This window comes from Rhinoraja longicauda, chromosome 5, assembly GCF_053455715.1.
Source record: "Rhinoraja longicauda isolate Sanriku21f chromosome 5, sRhiLon1.1, whole genome shotgun sequence".
Classification (NCBI taxonomy): domain Eukaryota; kingdom Metazoa; phylum Chordata; class Chondrichthyes; order Rajiformes; family Arhynchobatidae; genus Rhinoraja; species Rhinoraja longicauda.
The window spans coordinates 57,558,335-57,575,173 of NC_135957.1; the positions used below are offsets into that span (position 1 = coordinate 57,558,335).

At 40.5% G+C, this 16,839-nt stretch overlaps 2 protein-coding genes across 5 annotated transcripts in view; one reads left to right on the top strand and one right to left on the bottom strand.

Moving 5' to 3' along the window:
- The window catches only part of lama4 (laminin, alpha 4), a 109,425-nt gene that overhangs the window by 46,808 nt on the left and 45,778 nt on the right, over window positions 1-16,839 (top strand). For both annotated transcript variants that reach the window (XM_078399608.1, XM_078399609.1), the window contains exons 10-14: window positions 1,067-1,177; window positions 4,385-4,496; window positions 7,324-7,488; window positions 10,262-10,455; window positions 13,876-13,992. In XM_078399608.1, the coding sequence (XP_078255734.1) occupies window positions 1,067-1,177; window positions 4,385-4,496; window positions 7,324-7,488; window positions 10,262-10,455; window positions 13,876-13,992 (699 nt within the window). The remainder of the gene's footprint in view (window positions 1-1,066; window positions 1,178-4,384; window positions 4,497-7,323; window positions 7,489-10,261; window positions 10,456-13,875; window positions 13,993-16,839) is intronic.
- The window catches only part of LOC144593671 (protein FAM229B-like), a 79,099-nt gene continuing 63,705 nt past the window's right edge, over window positions 1,446-16,839 (bottom strand). For all 3 annotated transcript variants that reach the window (XR_013547280.1, XR_013547278.1, XR_013547279.1), the window contains exon 4: window positions 1,446-1,540. The gene's annotated coding sequence lies outside the window, so the exon portion shown is untranslated. The remainder of the gene's footprint in view (window positions 1,541-16,839) is intronic.

The window sequence follows — 16,839 nt, forward strand, 5'->3', positions numbered from 1 at the left end:
CCATTCCTTCCATCCAGAGATGTTGCCTGTCCCATTGAGTTACTCCAGCATTTTGTGCCTATCGTCAATGTAAACCAGCATCTGTAGTTTCTTCCTACATGGAAGAACTTAAGTCATATGTTTCCATGAAGAGGCATGCGCGTACTACAAATGCCCATTTGCCCATGTTACGGAATCTCCAGTGTCTGGTTGCTATAATGATATATGATTGCCGCTGTCTCCTTTACGCCAGTCCCCTGAAGAGCATTTGTAATTCCTGCCCAACATAACCAGAATTCCCAAAACCACATGGCTGTTCTCCTTTGGGACAGACGACTCACATCCTTCAAAACCAATCAAGATTTTATAACTGTTGTAATGGCCTCAGTATTCTTTGCAGATTTTCCAGCAGTCTTCTGTGAGTGCAACCAAAGGGAACTTGACTGATTTGTTTTTCATTGTCCTCTCAATTTGAAGATAATTTTGTGCCAGTCAAATGCCAGAAAGGAAACAAGCCTTCGTTAAACCCTGAATGCATACTAAATGTAACCTGTTGTGCTGCATTTTAACTTAGATATGGGTTATTTTTTTAAATCTGATATTATTGAGGTCGTTTTGCAGTCATGTTGGTTACTACCATATTTCCACATTTACCAGGAGAGAAGAGGCCACTTCAGCCCTTTAAGTCTCTGACAATCCTCAGAGCAAACACATTCTACCAGTACTTTTGCCTGCAAACTGTTCCCCCAATATTACGATGACATCCCCTCAGATTCTACCCCTCATTTGCACACAAGGGGCAATTTACAGTGGCCAATTAATGTACCAAGCTGGTTGTCTTTGTGATGTAGGAAGGGGGCAACTTGTGCCATTGCAGAAAGGATGTGCGAACTCCACAAAGACAGCATTGGAGGTCAGGATAGGAGGACAGGTCATTGGTGCTGTGAGGTGGCAACTCTCCCAGCTGTGCCAATATGACTTCCCTTCATCTGAAGAATGAACTTAATGAAATTATTTTCAATTAAATTTAAAAGTACAATGTTTAAATCGTAGTACCATTTATCATTTATTATTTCTTACAATGTAGAACCAGATCATAGAGATGAGAAATAAATCAGCATCACAGAAATTTTGGATTGATGATATTGAAACAGCAGTCGATTCCCTGATTACTGACCTTAATGCTTTGGCTGAAAAGGTAAGTTGTTTTGATTTTATCAAAACTTATTAAAATTACATATGCCTTCAACTATGTAAGTAGTTTCTAACATTTGCAATAAATTCCAAATGGTTCATGGTTGATTAAAATACTAAGCTATCAAGACTTATGCACACACATCTTGTAATTCATAGTTTTGCAAAATAATCATGTCTTATATTCTTCTGATATTTATAATCTTATTAAAAATTAAAGATCTGGAGCAGAGGTGAAAGTGACTTTGCTTCTTACCAGAGTAGAACTACCACTAATTATTGCTGATTCACTCCTCTTGCATTTATCACTTTCTTACCAATTTTCCATATCAGTCCATTGGGTGATTTTCTGGAGGAACCGTATCATCTAAAATGGAACAAACAAATAAGATTTAATTAGCCTAAGCCAGGAAATGTATCCTATGTAGCTTGACAGAAAAGAACATTGCAGTTTCACAAGACTGAATTACTGGGCAGTGAGTTCGAGGACTTTGCTGTCACATCAGGCAATGAGCTGTCACAAAACCAGGACCAAATGAACGTGTTTATTAGGAGAGTGCTGCAAAGAACAATTTGTAATGTTATAGCAAAAGTAAAAAGTGAAGTTTTTACCAAAGCAATTAATGGGACTCGAATAATTCAGTGTCAAGATCTATGATTTATTTTGACAACCCAATTCTGCAAAGCAGCCTCGTTGTTAGCTTCCCTCAACCTACAAGGAACCATTCTACATTTACTTGATCAACATCTGCTTTGATCTGTCATTTTCGCACCTTACCCTTCCCTATCTATAGTGTTCATCTCCCCTGACTCTCAGTCTGAAGAAGAGTCTCGACCCAAAACATCATCCATTCCTCTCTGGAGATGCTACCTGTCCTATTGAGTTACTCCTGCATTTTGTGTCTATCTTCTTATCTCATTTCCAGCTACAGAGGCAAGAACAGCTAACAGCAGTCTGACAAAGAACACTGTCTATGAACATAATGTTATGATATGAAATGGTGCAATTTTCTAGCTATAAATGCATTGGGTTTCTTTAATTAAAAAATACTCTTTAAATAAAGTTACCTTTTAGTACACAACAGTGCTACAACAGAAATCTCAAACATGCTTGAGCACTTGTAACTTGATAGCCACCTTTAATGAAGGCTACTGATTTACAGCCACCAGTTGAAGCAAATTCTGTTTGTAACTAATTGGGATAATGAGAGGTTCCATGTTGTTTGGGACCTCATTCTATGATCCTGTCTTGTTACAGCTAGGTCTAAGATCTCAAGTGATTGAAAACAATTCTGCATTCATCAATTGTTTTTTGGACAAATTCTATTCAGTTAAAATATAAATTAGTGACTATAATTATAACTGTTTTGGATTGAAACAAATAAAGTCATAGAGTTTTACAGTGTGGAAACAGGCCCTTTGGAAATATTCAATATAAACATTCAAAAGCTTATTATTGTTGAGATTAGTGATGAAAAGCTGGAAGTTTGCAAGGTTGTTTGGCAAATGCATCAGGTATCAAGTTTTTGTTGTGATCCCTGACACCTTTTTTTACACCAGTTCCGTGGCTGCTACCATTTTATTCTTCTCTATCCTTTGATGTGGTTGGCGGTCATTTGAAATTGGTGATGGATCATTGTATTCCCTCCACACACTATGCTCTCTTATCTTTGCCACTTCTCCTGACTTCTCCCACATCCAGCATGCTCCACACTCTGCCAACATCCATTGTAATTAGCTGTAGCGCCCAAGCCTGGACACTATTAATTTGACCCAGATGAGTCTTTTTGATAATTTCACTTTTTTTTTGCAAAGGAAAATTCATTCAATCCATTTTGAATCACCAGCCTAATTGGGACATGGAAATAATTAAGACCCTGTCCCAGTTAGGCAATTTTAAGGCGACTGCCGTCGACTAGGCTGTCGCAGAATGTTCGCTAGGGTGTCGCGGGCATGATCTTGAGGAGTCTTCAATGAATCGTAGCGGATCTCGGCACGTTGTGGAAAAATTTACCTGCTAGAAATTTCTTGGCGACAGCTGGCTTGTCGCCAGGTATCGTAGCTTATCGTGGGCGCTGTCACATGCTGTCCCCAGGTTTGCCAGGTTGTCACAGATGCATTTAGAAGCACATAATATTAAATTAAGAAAAGGCATTTGAAGATACCAGAAGATAGTTTTGTCTAACCAATTTATTTACCGTCAGGCCACTTGACAGGTAGATTGGAGGTGGCAGTTTGACGGTCAGGTAAGCGTGGGAATTTTGCAATGTTCCCAAAGGCAGTGTAATCTCTTAGCCAGGTGCTAGTTTCACAAAAAAAGTAACTTGTATCGACCTGACTCGGCATTGTCGTGGTCATTGTCGTAGGGTAAAAGAAAATTTCAACGATCTGCTACGACTTTAACAGTCGCCGGCAGTCGCCTTAAAAATCGCGTAACTGGGACAGGCCCTTTAGTTTATCAACAAGAACTACTGATCTCCCTGGAAATCTGTAAAGTGACCTCTGCAGAGTGCACTATATATTGCCAGATTTCAAGATGTCGTTTCAGTGTGCCATCGAAACCATTGTACACCTTTAGTACAAAGATGAGCATCATAGAAAAGCCCTTCTCTGTGTGCCCGCTAACAACATTATCAGTGCCGCTCGTAATTAATTATGGCAGGTCCTTGTAATCTGACCAAAAACCAAACAATTCTTTGTGCCTGGATAACTATCTACATTCAATTGACATCAGCCTAACTGAGTCAGCATTGTTTAATATATAAGGAGAAAATGCCAGTAATACTCATCAGGTCACACAGAAGAGGTAGAAACAGTGTTAACGTTTCAAGTTTGCACTAATGAATGATCCGCATTCAAATATATTAAAACTGTTTTTATCTGCAAAGATGCAGTTTAACATGTTGAATATTTCCAACATTTTTTTCATTTTTACTTCAAAATTCCATTACCTGCAGCAGTTTTCTCTTGTTTAGTGCTCCATTCTATATTTTAGACAGGGGTTGCACCTGCTTTTACTCTCAGAACGTTTTATGACAAATACATTTCTCAATCGATAAAACACGAGAAATGGTTTACATTTTAGAATTCCCAGTGCCCATCTTAGGTATGAACTATAATAATACAAAATCTAGGTCTCCTTGGAAGAGATTCCATTCTATCTTAGTTACTGTCATCTACTAATTTTAACCCAGAATTTTTGTTACTTTAGAAGCACCTGGCCCTCACCAAGGCACAGCTGTTTGACAAGGAAACAGCCAATACTAGTGACCATGCCATTCTGATCAATGGACAAATTGCAGATATTGCCAAGTTGACGCAAGGTAAAATCATATGAATTCAAAGCATCTGTTGTTTTCTTCATAAATTAAGGCTGTTGTTAATCAGGAAGGTAATTGAGTTGTCTTTACGGAAACTTTATTTATTGTCATGTGAAAACTATGAAGGCATTGGGGAGAATTCAAAGATGCACTCTGAACCAAAGCACTAGTTTCTACAGAGAGTCTTATTTTTTTTCTTTAATTGTTGCTGCTAACTAAACTGCTCCATCTGGTCAATTTGTACAGTTATGTATATGTTTCCTTTCCTGGTAACCATAATAGGTCCAAACTCTGCAATGTAGAAAGTTTAGGCTTATCATTGGCACGTATACTAATGTACAGTGAAAACTTTGATTTGCGTGCTATCCAAACAGAGCAGATCTGCCATACATACTTAAAATCAAGTCAAGCTCAAGTACAAAGGGGATAAACCAAAGGAGAGGAAAGAAAAATGCAGAATACAATTCTCAGCATTGTAGTGCATCAGATCCTCAAACAAAGTTCAATGTCCACAATGGGGAAGAGGTGAATCAGACAGTAATCTAGCCAGTAATTGGAAGGTCCAATAAGAAGGACTTCTATTGTGATCTTAGTTTAGTTTGGTTTAGAGATGCAGCACAGAAACAGGTCCTTCGGCCCCACCGAGTCTGCGCCGATCAGCGATCCTCGCACACTAACACTATCCTACACACACTAGGAACAATTTACAATTTTACCAAAGCCAACTAACCTAGAAACCTGTAAATCTTTGTAGTGTGGGAGGAAACTGGAGCTCCCGGACAAATACCCACGCAGGTGAGGGGGAGAACGCACAAACTCCGTAAAGGCAGCACCCGTAAAATCTGAAGAAGGGTCTCGACCCGAAACATCACCCATTCCTTCTCTCCTGAGATGCTGCCTGACCCGCTGAGTTACTCCAGCATTTTATGTCTACCTTCAATTTGAACCAGCATCTGCAGTAATTTTCCTACATACCCATAAAGTCAGGATCAAAACCGGGTCTCTGGCGCTGTAAGGCAGCAACTCTACCGCTGCACCACCGTGTATTTGGGTATTTGAGAATTTGCGATTTTTGTGTGCTTGCTGCTTGAAGATAAAAGTATTTAACCTGAAGCAGTAACTCAACTTCTCTTTCCACAGTTCCTCCCTGACCTGCTGAGTGCTTCCAATGTTTTCTGTTTTTATTTTGGATTTTCAGCATTTGCAATGTATTTTTTTTATTTCAATGACAGATAGTGGAAGCATTGGAGAACATTTTTCAATGTTCTATAGATTCAGGATCAGTTCCTGTGGATTGGAGGATAGCAAATGTTATCCCACTTTTTAAGAAAGGAGGGAGAGAGAAAACGGGTAATTATAGACCAGTTAGTCTGACATCAGTGGTGGGGAAGATGCTGGAGTCAATTATAAAAGACGAAATTGCTGAGCATTTGGATAGCAGTAACAGGATCATTCCGAGTCAGCATGGATTTACGAAGGGGAAATCATGCTTGACAAATCTACTGGAATTTTTTGAGGATGTAACTAGGAAAATTGACAGGGGAGAGACAGTGGATGTCGTGTACCTCGACTTTCAGAAAGCCTTCGACAAGGTCCCACATAGGAGATTAGTGGGCAAAATTAGAGCACATGGTATTGGGGGTAGGGTACTGACATGGATAGAAAATTGGTTGACAGACAGAAAGCAAAGAGTGGGGATAAATGGGTCCCTTTCGGAATGGCAGGCAGTGACCAGTGGGGTACCGCAAGGTTTGGTGCTGGGACCCCAGCTATTTACGATATACATTAATGACTTAGATGAAGGGATTAAAAGTACCATTAGCAAATTTGCAGATGATACTAAGCTGGGGGGTAGTGTGAATTGTGAGGAAGATGCAATAAGGCTGCAGGGTGACTTGGACAGGTTGTTTGAGTGGGCGGATACATGGCAGATGCAGTTTAATGTAGATAAGTGTGAGGTTATTCACTTTGGAAGTAAGAATAGAAAGGCAGATTATTATCTGAATGGTGTCAAGTTAGGAAGAGGGGATGTTCAACGAGATCTGGGTGTCCTAGTGCATCAGTCACTGAAAGAAAGCATGCAGGTACAGCAGGCAGTGAAGAAAGCCAATGGAATGTTGGCCTTCATAACAAGAGGAGTTGAGTATAGGAGCAAAGAGGTCCTTCCACAGTTGTACCAGGCCCTGGTGAGACCGCACCTGGAGTACTGTGTGCAGTTTTGGTCTCCAAATTTGAGGAAGGATATTCTTGCTATTGAGGGCGTGCAGCGTAGGTTCACTAGGTTAATTCCCGGAATGGCGGGACTGTCGTATGTTGAAAGGCTGGAGCAATTAGGCTTGTATACACTGGAATTTAAAAGGATGAGGGGGGATCTTATTGATACATATAAGATAATTAGGGGATTGGACACATTAGAGGCAGGAAACATGTTCCCAATGTTGGGGGAGTCCAGAACAAGGGGCCACAGTTTAAGAATAAGGGGTAGGCCATTTAGAACGGAGATGAGGAAGAACTTTTTCAGTCAGAGAGTGGTGAAGGTGTGGAATTCTCTGCCTCAGAAGGCAGTGGAGGCCAGTTCGTTGGATGCTTTCAAGAGAGAGCTGGATAGAACTCTTAAGGATAGCGGAGTGAGGGGGTATGGGGAGAAGGCAGGAACGGGGTACTGATTGAGAATGATCAGCCATGATCGCATTGAATGGCGGTGCTGGCACGAAGGGCTGAATGGCCTACTCCTGCACCTATTGTCTATTGTCTATTGAAATTAACCTGTTATCTTCTTTGTAACCCGAACATTATAATTTATATAAAGCAATTTCATTCTGCTTTGCAGATATTATAGAAGGCTTAAATAAATATGGAATGGAAGAAGAGATTGCACCTGAGGAAATTGTCATAATCTTTATTAAGGTCGAAGGATTATTGCAAGAGATGAAAAAACGGAACTTTTCCGACAATAAACCACTTGCTGAGGAGGAAAGTATAGAAGCCCAAGAAAGTATGTTTTATCAATTTATAATATTATATGTCTAACACTGAGAAAGAAACATGTATGCAAAGTTTTGTGATTCTCTATGAAATGGATAAGGATCCCAATATTCAAAGGGTGGGTTTATACATACACAAGTTTGATTATCCATAATATCTATTTCCAGCCACATCCCAAAGTTCCTTACATATCAGAAGGATCCAATGTAATTACTTTGGGATAGAAATTCTGTTACATATTTATGTATTACTACACCGTGGACCCGTTGGGCCCAAACCTCTCCTGCATTGTTGCAGCACCCTCTCCTCCCCTCTTTCCCCCCCCCTCTCCCCCTCCCCCTCCCCCCACTCCCCTCCCTTCCCCCTCTCCCCCTCCCTCCTCCTCTCCCTCCTCCCCTCCCTCCACCCCTCCTCCCCTTCCCCTCCCTCCCTTCCCCTCCCTTCCCTTCCCCTCCCCCCCTTACCCTCCCCCCCCCACTCTATCCCCCTCAACCCCCCTTATCCTCCCTCCTCCCCCCTCCCTCCCTAGGAGATAGATTTAAACTTTAAAATGTGAATAACGTTTAAAATATTACACCGATTTCAATGAAATTTCATCCATTCGCACCAAAGGGATGACAGTGAGAAATATGGGCCAAAAATTGTTGCGCTATCGTGTACCAGTTTGGCTGTAGTTCAGGAACAAACAAACAAACAAACAAACAAACGAGTTTTAGTATATAGATGTGATGGATATTTATCTAAACCCCAGTTGCATGCTACATGTTTCAGTAAACAATGGTTCGATGGTTTCTTTATTGTCACTTATACCAGGTACAGTGAAATACATTTTTTTTATACAGCTCAGTAAGACTATCCCCGCACATAAGCACAAATGCCCTGGTCAGTACAGAAAGTACAGACCAGCCCACTGAGTCCATATGCAAGAGGTGCCATTTTGGCACCAACTGGGTTAGTTGTCCATGCAAATGATGCTCTTCTACACACAGCTTATTGGGTTTCCCTGAGTGACATGACTTTAACATTTTTCTAACAAGAACAATGGCTCATAAACCTCATAGTTTTCAACTATAAGAGAGGGCCTTACCCATAGATTGCATTTTTATTTCTAAATTAAAACACTTTTGTCCTAATATTGGGTCTGGCACTGGAGGTTCGTCCACAAGCCATCAATGAACATATCTCCTTTATTCCTTGATATCTTCTAGGGGTCTATGATCACCTTTGGGAGGCAAGTGTTGCCCATATCTATATTTTCCCCTTTGCCACTTGAAGACAAATCTTCTGTACTGCATACATCGGAGACAAGTTCTCTTCATGGTAGGAGATCGCTGAGACAAGCTTCTCAAGGTCACATTTCCCATCCAACCTTGAGCATTGCACATCCTGTGTGGTGGAACATCAATCAAAGGCCCTAAACTAAACTGCCTCAGGAAGCAACATTTTAATGCTTTTGGCCTGTCACAGAAATTCAAGGCCATTTTCATTTTGTTTCTGATACAAATTACCCTGTCGTTACATAACATCTCCCAATGACAAATCTTGGCTGAGATCAGAAAGGAACAAAATATAAAAGGACTTGCTTTCTATCCTTGGAACAAAATGTTCCTAAATGGTTGACTTCATTCACCAGCCTGGAAGTTAAACCCAGTGTGTTCTATTAAAGATTGATAATAATTCAGAAACTATGAAAAGCAGAAGGATAGTCCTGGCTCGGAAAGCATGCCCTTGAAGTCCAATGGATCATTGTACTCAATGGATTAAAAGATCATATCCAATAGAATGCAAAAAGCAAGATTTTTTTTGTCATTCCAACAGAAGTTGAAATCTGTTACCAATTTATTTTCTTTAATTATTATTTTTTTAATTAATTAGTTTCATTAATTTTATTCAATTTATTAAAAAATCAAGATTTTGTCAGCAGTTTTTGAAATGTTGCAGGTTTCATCAAGAATCAAGTTCTAATTCTGTAGTGTTCAGTGATCTGAATGTAGCATTCCACAGTCATTGATTAAGAGTATCAATTCATATCGAACTCACCAGAAAGATGAAGTTTGAAAGGGTTTAGAGAAGATTTACGAGGATGTTGCCAGGACTAAAGGGTGTGAGCTACAGGGAGAGGTTGAGAAGGCTAGGTCTCTATTCCTTGGAGCACAGGAGGATGAGGGGTGATCTTTTTGAGGTGTACAGAATCATGAGAGGAATAGATCGGGTAGATGCACCGAGTCTCTTGCCCAGAGTAGGGGAATCTAGGACCAGAGGCATGGGTTCAAGGTGAAGGGGTAAAGATTTAATAGGAATCTGAGGGGTAATTTTTTCACACAAAGGGTGGTGGGTGTATGGAACAAGCTGCCAGGGGAGGTTGTTGAGGCTGGGACTATTCCAACGTTTAAGAAACAGTTAGACAGGTACATGAATAGGACAGGTTTGGAGGGATATGAACCAAGCGCAGGCAGGTGGGACCAGTGTAGCTGGGACATGTTGGCCGGTGTGGGTGCTTGGGCCGAAGTCCACACTGTATCACTCTATGACTCATGAATTACTTTACACTGTCATGATGAGCATTTCTCTTTGGTGGAAAGTTTCGATTGAGAATCATAAAATAAAGACTTTCTGTTCGAAGATAAATTGAATGTCAATTAGTAATACTTTCAAACATTTCAAATACAATTACCATTGTCCAAATGGATTAACTATGGCACACTGTTAAACATGCAGTTCATGTTTGGACACTCCATTTTATCAATCAAAATAGATGTTTAACTTTTTATAACTGTTTTTAGTGTTGGATCGTGTTCGTGGACTTGAAAGGATGATGATGGAGAGCACTGATTCTGTACTTGGAATAATGGACTACATTACTACTTATGATAACAGTCTCTTAAACCTGAAAGAAGCACTTGAGGATGCAATCAAAACTGTTCGCCAAACTGAGGAGAAGAATAAACAAAACATCAATGAATACCACAGAAAAAAGGTGAACACAATACTACAAACTTTTAGTCCCAACATTGAATATCTCACAAACGGAATCCAAATAAATTAATTTATTACATGTTGGAAAATGAAATTCTGATCTGCTGGTTTCCATATTGAGATGCTGGCCCAGATCTAATTAGCACTGAAGAACCTCAGTCACTGATGCACCCGAGTATTGATGGATACGGTGTTAGGAATAAAATTTTAAAAATATCTACAATGCAAGTATCCAATCAGCCACTAGTTTGAGCAAAACACAAAGTGCTGGAGTAATTCAATGGGTCAGGCAGCATCTGTGGAGGGAATGGATAATTGTCTTTTTGGGTTATATTGGGCTGTTTACAATAGAAGGGAGAATGCTGGAAAAGAGTTTGGGGCTGGACAAAGCCTGGCAAGTGATAGGTAGATAGCCAACAGATTGACATGGATATGGATGGTGCAGGATATCGACACACTCAGACTATTGTGTGCAGATCTTACCTGCACCTCAAAGTCAACCACATAAGCACATTGGGCAACAGCTACGATCACTACAAATCATTATGGAAGAAACTTGCTATTGATGAGCAGGAAGCAAACTGTTGTTGCTGCATGATGAAATAACTGAAGATGTTCACAAAGGCAGAGTCTTTGATTTGGAAACAAACAGATTTTTTTTCTTGCTGATGAAAATTATCAGTTCTGAAGGATCAAAATGTTTTCTTTCTTCTTTTGGGCCATGGAATTTGGCTGAGAGAAGAAACAGAGGAGAATTTTTTTTTGAGCAGGATTGTATGTATCTGGATTAACAAGAAGATGACTCATTAAGTAATGGTTGAGAAACAATGGAAAGCTAAGAGTAGCATTTTACATGAGCTAGTAACTGGGGCAAGATAGTTGTACAAAACATTGGTTACACTGCACTTAGAGCATTGTGTACAGTTCTGGTTGCTGCACCACAGAAGTCAAGTCAAGTCAAGTTTATTTGTCACATACACATACACGATGTGCAGTGAAATGAAAGTGGCAATGCCTGCGGATTGTGCACAAAAAAGAATTACAGTTACAGCATATAAATAAAGTTAATAAGTTACTATAGTGTAGACAAAAATTCAGTCTCTGGAGTTATAAAAGTTGACAGTCCTGATGGCCTGTGGGAAGAAACTCCGTCTCATTCTCTCCGTTTTCACAGCGTGACAGCGGAGACGTTTGCCTGATCGTAGCATCTGGAACAGTCCGTTACTGGGGTGGCAGGGGTCCCTCATGATCTTGCTTGCTCTGGATCTGCACCTCCTGATGTATAGGTCCTGCAAGGGGATGAGTGTAGTTCCCATGGTGCGTTCTGCCGAACGCACTACTCTCTACAGGGCCATCCTGTCCTGGGCAGAGCTGTTCCCAAACCAGACAGTAATGTTGCCGGACAGGATGCTCTCTACAGCCCCAGAGTAGAAGCACTGAAGGATCCTCAGAGACACTCTGAATTTCCTCAGTTGTCTAAGGTGGTAAAGGCGCTGCTTTGCCTTACCCACCAGTGTGGCAATGTGCGTAGGATGTAGTAACCATAGAGACAATGCAGAAGATATGTATTGATATTATATTGATAGAGAAGATATAGAAGGTATAGAATTGATCTAGAAGAAATTAAATGGACATTCATGACCTGTTGTCATTTTGGCTCAGATTTGTATTTTCTATTCATATAGTCTGGCCTGCTGGCCATGTGAGCCTTGTAATCAGCAATTCATCACATAAATGAATAAGCACATCTCGACCCTAACTGCCACTCTAATACCCACTTTGTCAGATATATCACTCTATCAGCGATATTCTCTTTGCTCCACCAATCCCTTCTCCACTCTCTCTGCTACTGAAATGTAAATTGTTATCTCGCTTCCTAAGTTCAATTCTTGAGATGTTATTAAATATATTAGGATTCAAACCAGTGAATGCCTTTGTGTTTGAATAATGTGCAAGTGGACATTTGGACAGGGTGTTATATGAATGACGAGCTGGCTATGGTATTCTCCTCTATTGTCTGTAGACTGTCCATCTGTGGAATGGAAAGATGCTGGAGTCTGTGGAATGTATAGATAGAGCTCAAGGGGCTAGCAGAATCAAGGGATATGGGGAGAAGGCAGGCACGGGTTACTGATTGTGGATGATCAGCCATGATCACAATGAATGACGGTGCTGGCTCAAAGGGGCAAATGGCCTCCTCCTGCACCTATTTTCTATGTATATCATAGGATATTTCTCAAGATTAAAGAAGAAAACTCAGATTGAAACTTATCTTTGCTAAATTATCTTACTTTTGCAAAATTCAGTCAATGTAATGCTAGTACTTTGTCTTATCTCCATTCTGGGAACACGTGTCAAGGAATGCTAGGTAATTCATTTACTTACGATGCTGAGCAACAATTGTCTCTCCATGCATAGTCCTAAACTTGACAAATGGTTGTTTGGCAAATGCACCCGGTATCAAGTTTTGGTTGTGATTTCTGACACCTAATTTTCACCAGTTCTGAGACTGCTACCATTTTTGTCATCTCTATCCACAAGGCAGTTTAAGATTAATGTTAAATTCATTTTTTTTAGTTTAGTTTAGTTTAGAGATACAGCGCGGAAACAAGCCCTTCAGCCCACCGAGTCCAAATCGACCGGCAATCCCCGCACATAAACACTATTCTGCACACACGAGGGACAATTTACACTTACACAAAGTCAATTAACCTATAAACCTGTACGTCTTTGGAGTGCTGGAGGAAACTGAAGATCTTGGAGAAAACCCACGCGGTCACGGGGTGAACGTACAAGCTCCATACAGACTGCATCCGTAGTCAGGATCGAACCTGGATCTTCAGCACTGCAAGCGCTGTACAGCATAAATCTACCGCTGCGCCACCGTGCTGCCCATTTTCTGCTTTTTCAGGAAATTCTGAATGATATCCAAACAGATAGATTTATAAAACTGTCTGGAATATCTCTGAAACGTCAGAGATTGAGGGGAGACAATAGAAGTACATAAAATTATGAGAGGCGTAGATAGGGTAGACAGTCTGAACCTTTAATCCAAGGTGGAAATGTTCAACACAACCCAAATCTACAAGGTGAGAGGGGGAAAGTTTTACGTAAATGTGAGGAGCACATTTTTTTACACAGAGATTGGTGGGGGCATGGACCACATTGCCAGGGGTGGTGTAGAGGAAGATTAAAATAGCGTCATTAAGAGTCTTTCAGATAGGCACATGGAAGTGTAAGTAATAGAGGGATATGGATAATGGACAGGCAGATGAGATCAGTTTAACTTAGCATCATGTTCGGCACAAACATTATGGGCTGAAGGGCCCATTTCTGGGCTGCACTGTTCTATTATTTAAGTGTAAGACCCCCACCAATGTAAGAACTTTAAATAATTTCTGTGTTCTTTTTTCTTCTGCAGAGATTACATGATGAATTGAACAAACATTTTGATGCTGTTAACGTAACCCTTCAAATGGCTAATGATGATCTAAATGGCACAGAGCTTGCAATATCAGAAATACAAAACAAAATTATGGTAAGATATGTTATAAACCTCATAAATGCTGATAATCAGTAGGTGTGAAAGCCAAGGACTGAGCCAAAATACAATGATCTGAATTATGTCTTTAAACATCTCATTGAGAGTGAAATAAATATTGAAATATAAACATGAATTTCTCAAATAAAAGTAATCTTTTCATAATTAATTTAGGAATGTTGTAATAATGTTTGAACAGGTATGGAATTGAAATAATTATCTTTGGAAAAAAAATTCCACTTGTGTAAAATTAGTGTTCCAAGGCCAGAAAAATGATTAGCAGTCATAGTAGCTTGTTACGCTTTGACAAATTCATTGTCGCCTAGTGTAATCAAACATAGCATTTTCAGAGCTTTCAGAATGAGAATAGTCTGTATATTACTGAAGTTCTCATCGATTCACTGACTCCTGCTGGTATCCTAAAGAAAACTGCAACAGCACACTCTTTAGAGTTTACTTTTTAGGCAGCCCTTTGGTATCAAGGATAACTTATGTCCCCTTCAGTTTTGTGGGTTCTGAGGTGGGAAACCCCCCCCCCAAAAAAAAAAATCACCTCTCATTCTCCAGCATTCCAAGAAATAAAGTCCTAGCCTGCTCAACCTCTCCCTATAGCTCAGGCCCTCGAGTCCTGGCAATATCCTTCTAAATCTTCTCTGCACCCTTTCCATATTAACAACATCCTTCCGATAACAGCGTGACCAAAACTGAACACAATCCTCTAAATGTGGGCTCAATACCAATACCAATGTGGGCTCACCAGACTCTTCACAGATGTGGCAAAATGTTTTGGAGAAGATATAGGGTGGCAGTTTTGAGTTGGTCCAAATTCTTCTGTGATTTATGCGGGGCCTCTCTGTGTTCGATGTCCATGTCTGGTGAATTGTCCGGGAGCCGTTGGTGAATTGCATTAAGTCAGGTCGCGGAAGTCCCAGTGAAATCGAGATCAACCGCTTCACCCAGTCTAGGCATCATATTTTCAGGAGGACTTTCGGGAAAAATGTCAAGTACGCTCTGGTACGTTTTTCCGGATTAAAGGAGATGCCGGACCATCAGTTGCCAGAAAATCAGTGGTGTACCTGTACATGCTTAATGTCCCAATGTGTTTCTTTTACATTTGAATTACATTTACTGTTTTGTAGCCAATTACAGCAAACAAACCCCACCATAAAAAAAAGACCAATCTTTAGGGTTGCCAGTTAGAAACATAAAAATAGGTATAGGAGGAGGCCATTTGGCCCTTCGAGCCAGCACTGCCAGTCATTGTGATCATGGCAGATCATCCACTGTTGACAGTTAGGAAATGATAGTTAGGTCATCAAATGAGCTCCTGTCTCTTCTTCAGACAGTAACAAAAAAGCTTTGCATCTGTTTTAAAAGTAGACAAGACCTCAGTCCCATACAAAGAACAGCCACCTCCATCATCCCAAAACTGTCTGCCATTTCCCTCCACAGATGCTGCCTGACCCATTGAATTCATGCAGCAATTTTTTTAAACTCGAGATATCAACATTTGTGATGTTTTGTGTCTCCATCACGTCGATCCATATAGCTCTCAGCACTATGCTTTTTAAATAAAAGCTTTCAATATTTTTTTAATTGCCTTGTCCATTACAATCATGGTCTAAACACAGGAATATGATTCTTAACTAAAAGGTTTTTCCTTTATTAATGTTATTAGTCAAAGTTCTGTGGAAACTGTAGATTTCCAGCCAAGAACCACAAAGCATCCATCTCAATAGACTGCAATGAGTTTGTTAGGAACAGCAGAAAATACTAGATTAAGGTCAACCAGCGTCATTCGAGTGAGCCTGAAAACTGTGGTTTCAGACATGGATCCAGTCTCCTGAAGAAGGACAGTTTCTACAAAGGAAACAAAAGGGAGGTGAAGAACATGTAGACATACACACAGATCATGAGGGTATGAGTAAAGGGATCTGTATACATTTTGTGTTTAACGAAAGGAAAATGATAGAAATCTATGTGTGAAGATAACTTAAATAGTACATTTTACATTGTGCCAAAATCTGATGCATGTTAAAGTTTAATCATCATCTTAATGTGTTTTTGTTGGTATTATTAGTCACCATGGGGATTTCTGCCATTTTCTGCCTTGAAATGGTACAGGATTCAATGTGATATAGTTAGCATTTCATATGTAAGCCAGTTCTCTAATGATGCGGCACTAACTTGGTATCGCACTTGAGTGTCAACATAGATTTATGTACTTAAATTCCAGAAGTGGACTTGAACTTTGTGCCAAGAGCCCAACCAACTGAGTCATAGCTGACTCAAAAAGCCAATAGAAGGCAAAATACGATAAGAGAATTAAAAAAAAACATACTAGATCAAGTGAACCCATTGGGCCCAAACCTCTCCTGCATTGGTGCAGCACCCTCTCCTCCCCCCCTCCCCCCATCCTCCCCCTCCCTCCTCTTTCCCCCCCACCCCCTCTCCTCCCTCTCCCCCTTACCTCCCCCAACTTCCTCCACCCTCCCTCCCCTCCCCTCCCCCTCCCCTTCCCCTTCCCCTCACCCCTTCCCCTCCCCCTTCCCTCCCCCCACTCCATCCCCCTCAACCCCCCCTTATCCTCCTTCCCTCCCTCCCTCCCTCCCTCCCTCCCTCCCTCCCCCCACCCTCCCTAGGAGATAGATTTAAACTTTTAAATGTGAATAACTTTAAAAATATAACACCGATTTCAATGAAACTTCTTCTATTAGCACCAAAGGGACGACGGTGAGTAAAATGGGTCTAAAATTGTCGCACTACCGTTTTGGGTTTCAGGAACAAACAAATAAACAAACAAGATTTTTAGTATATAGATATGAAAAGCTCAAACCTAAACAG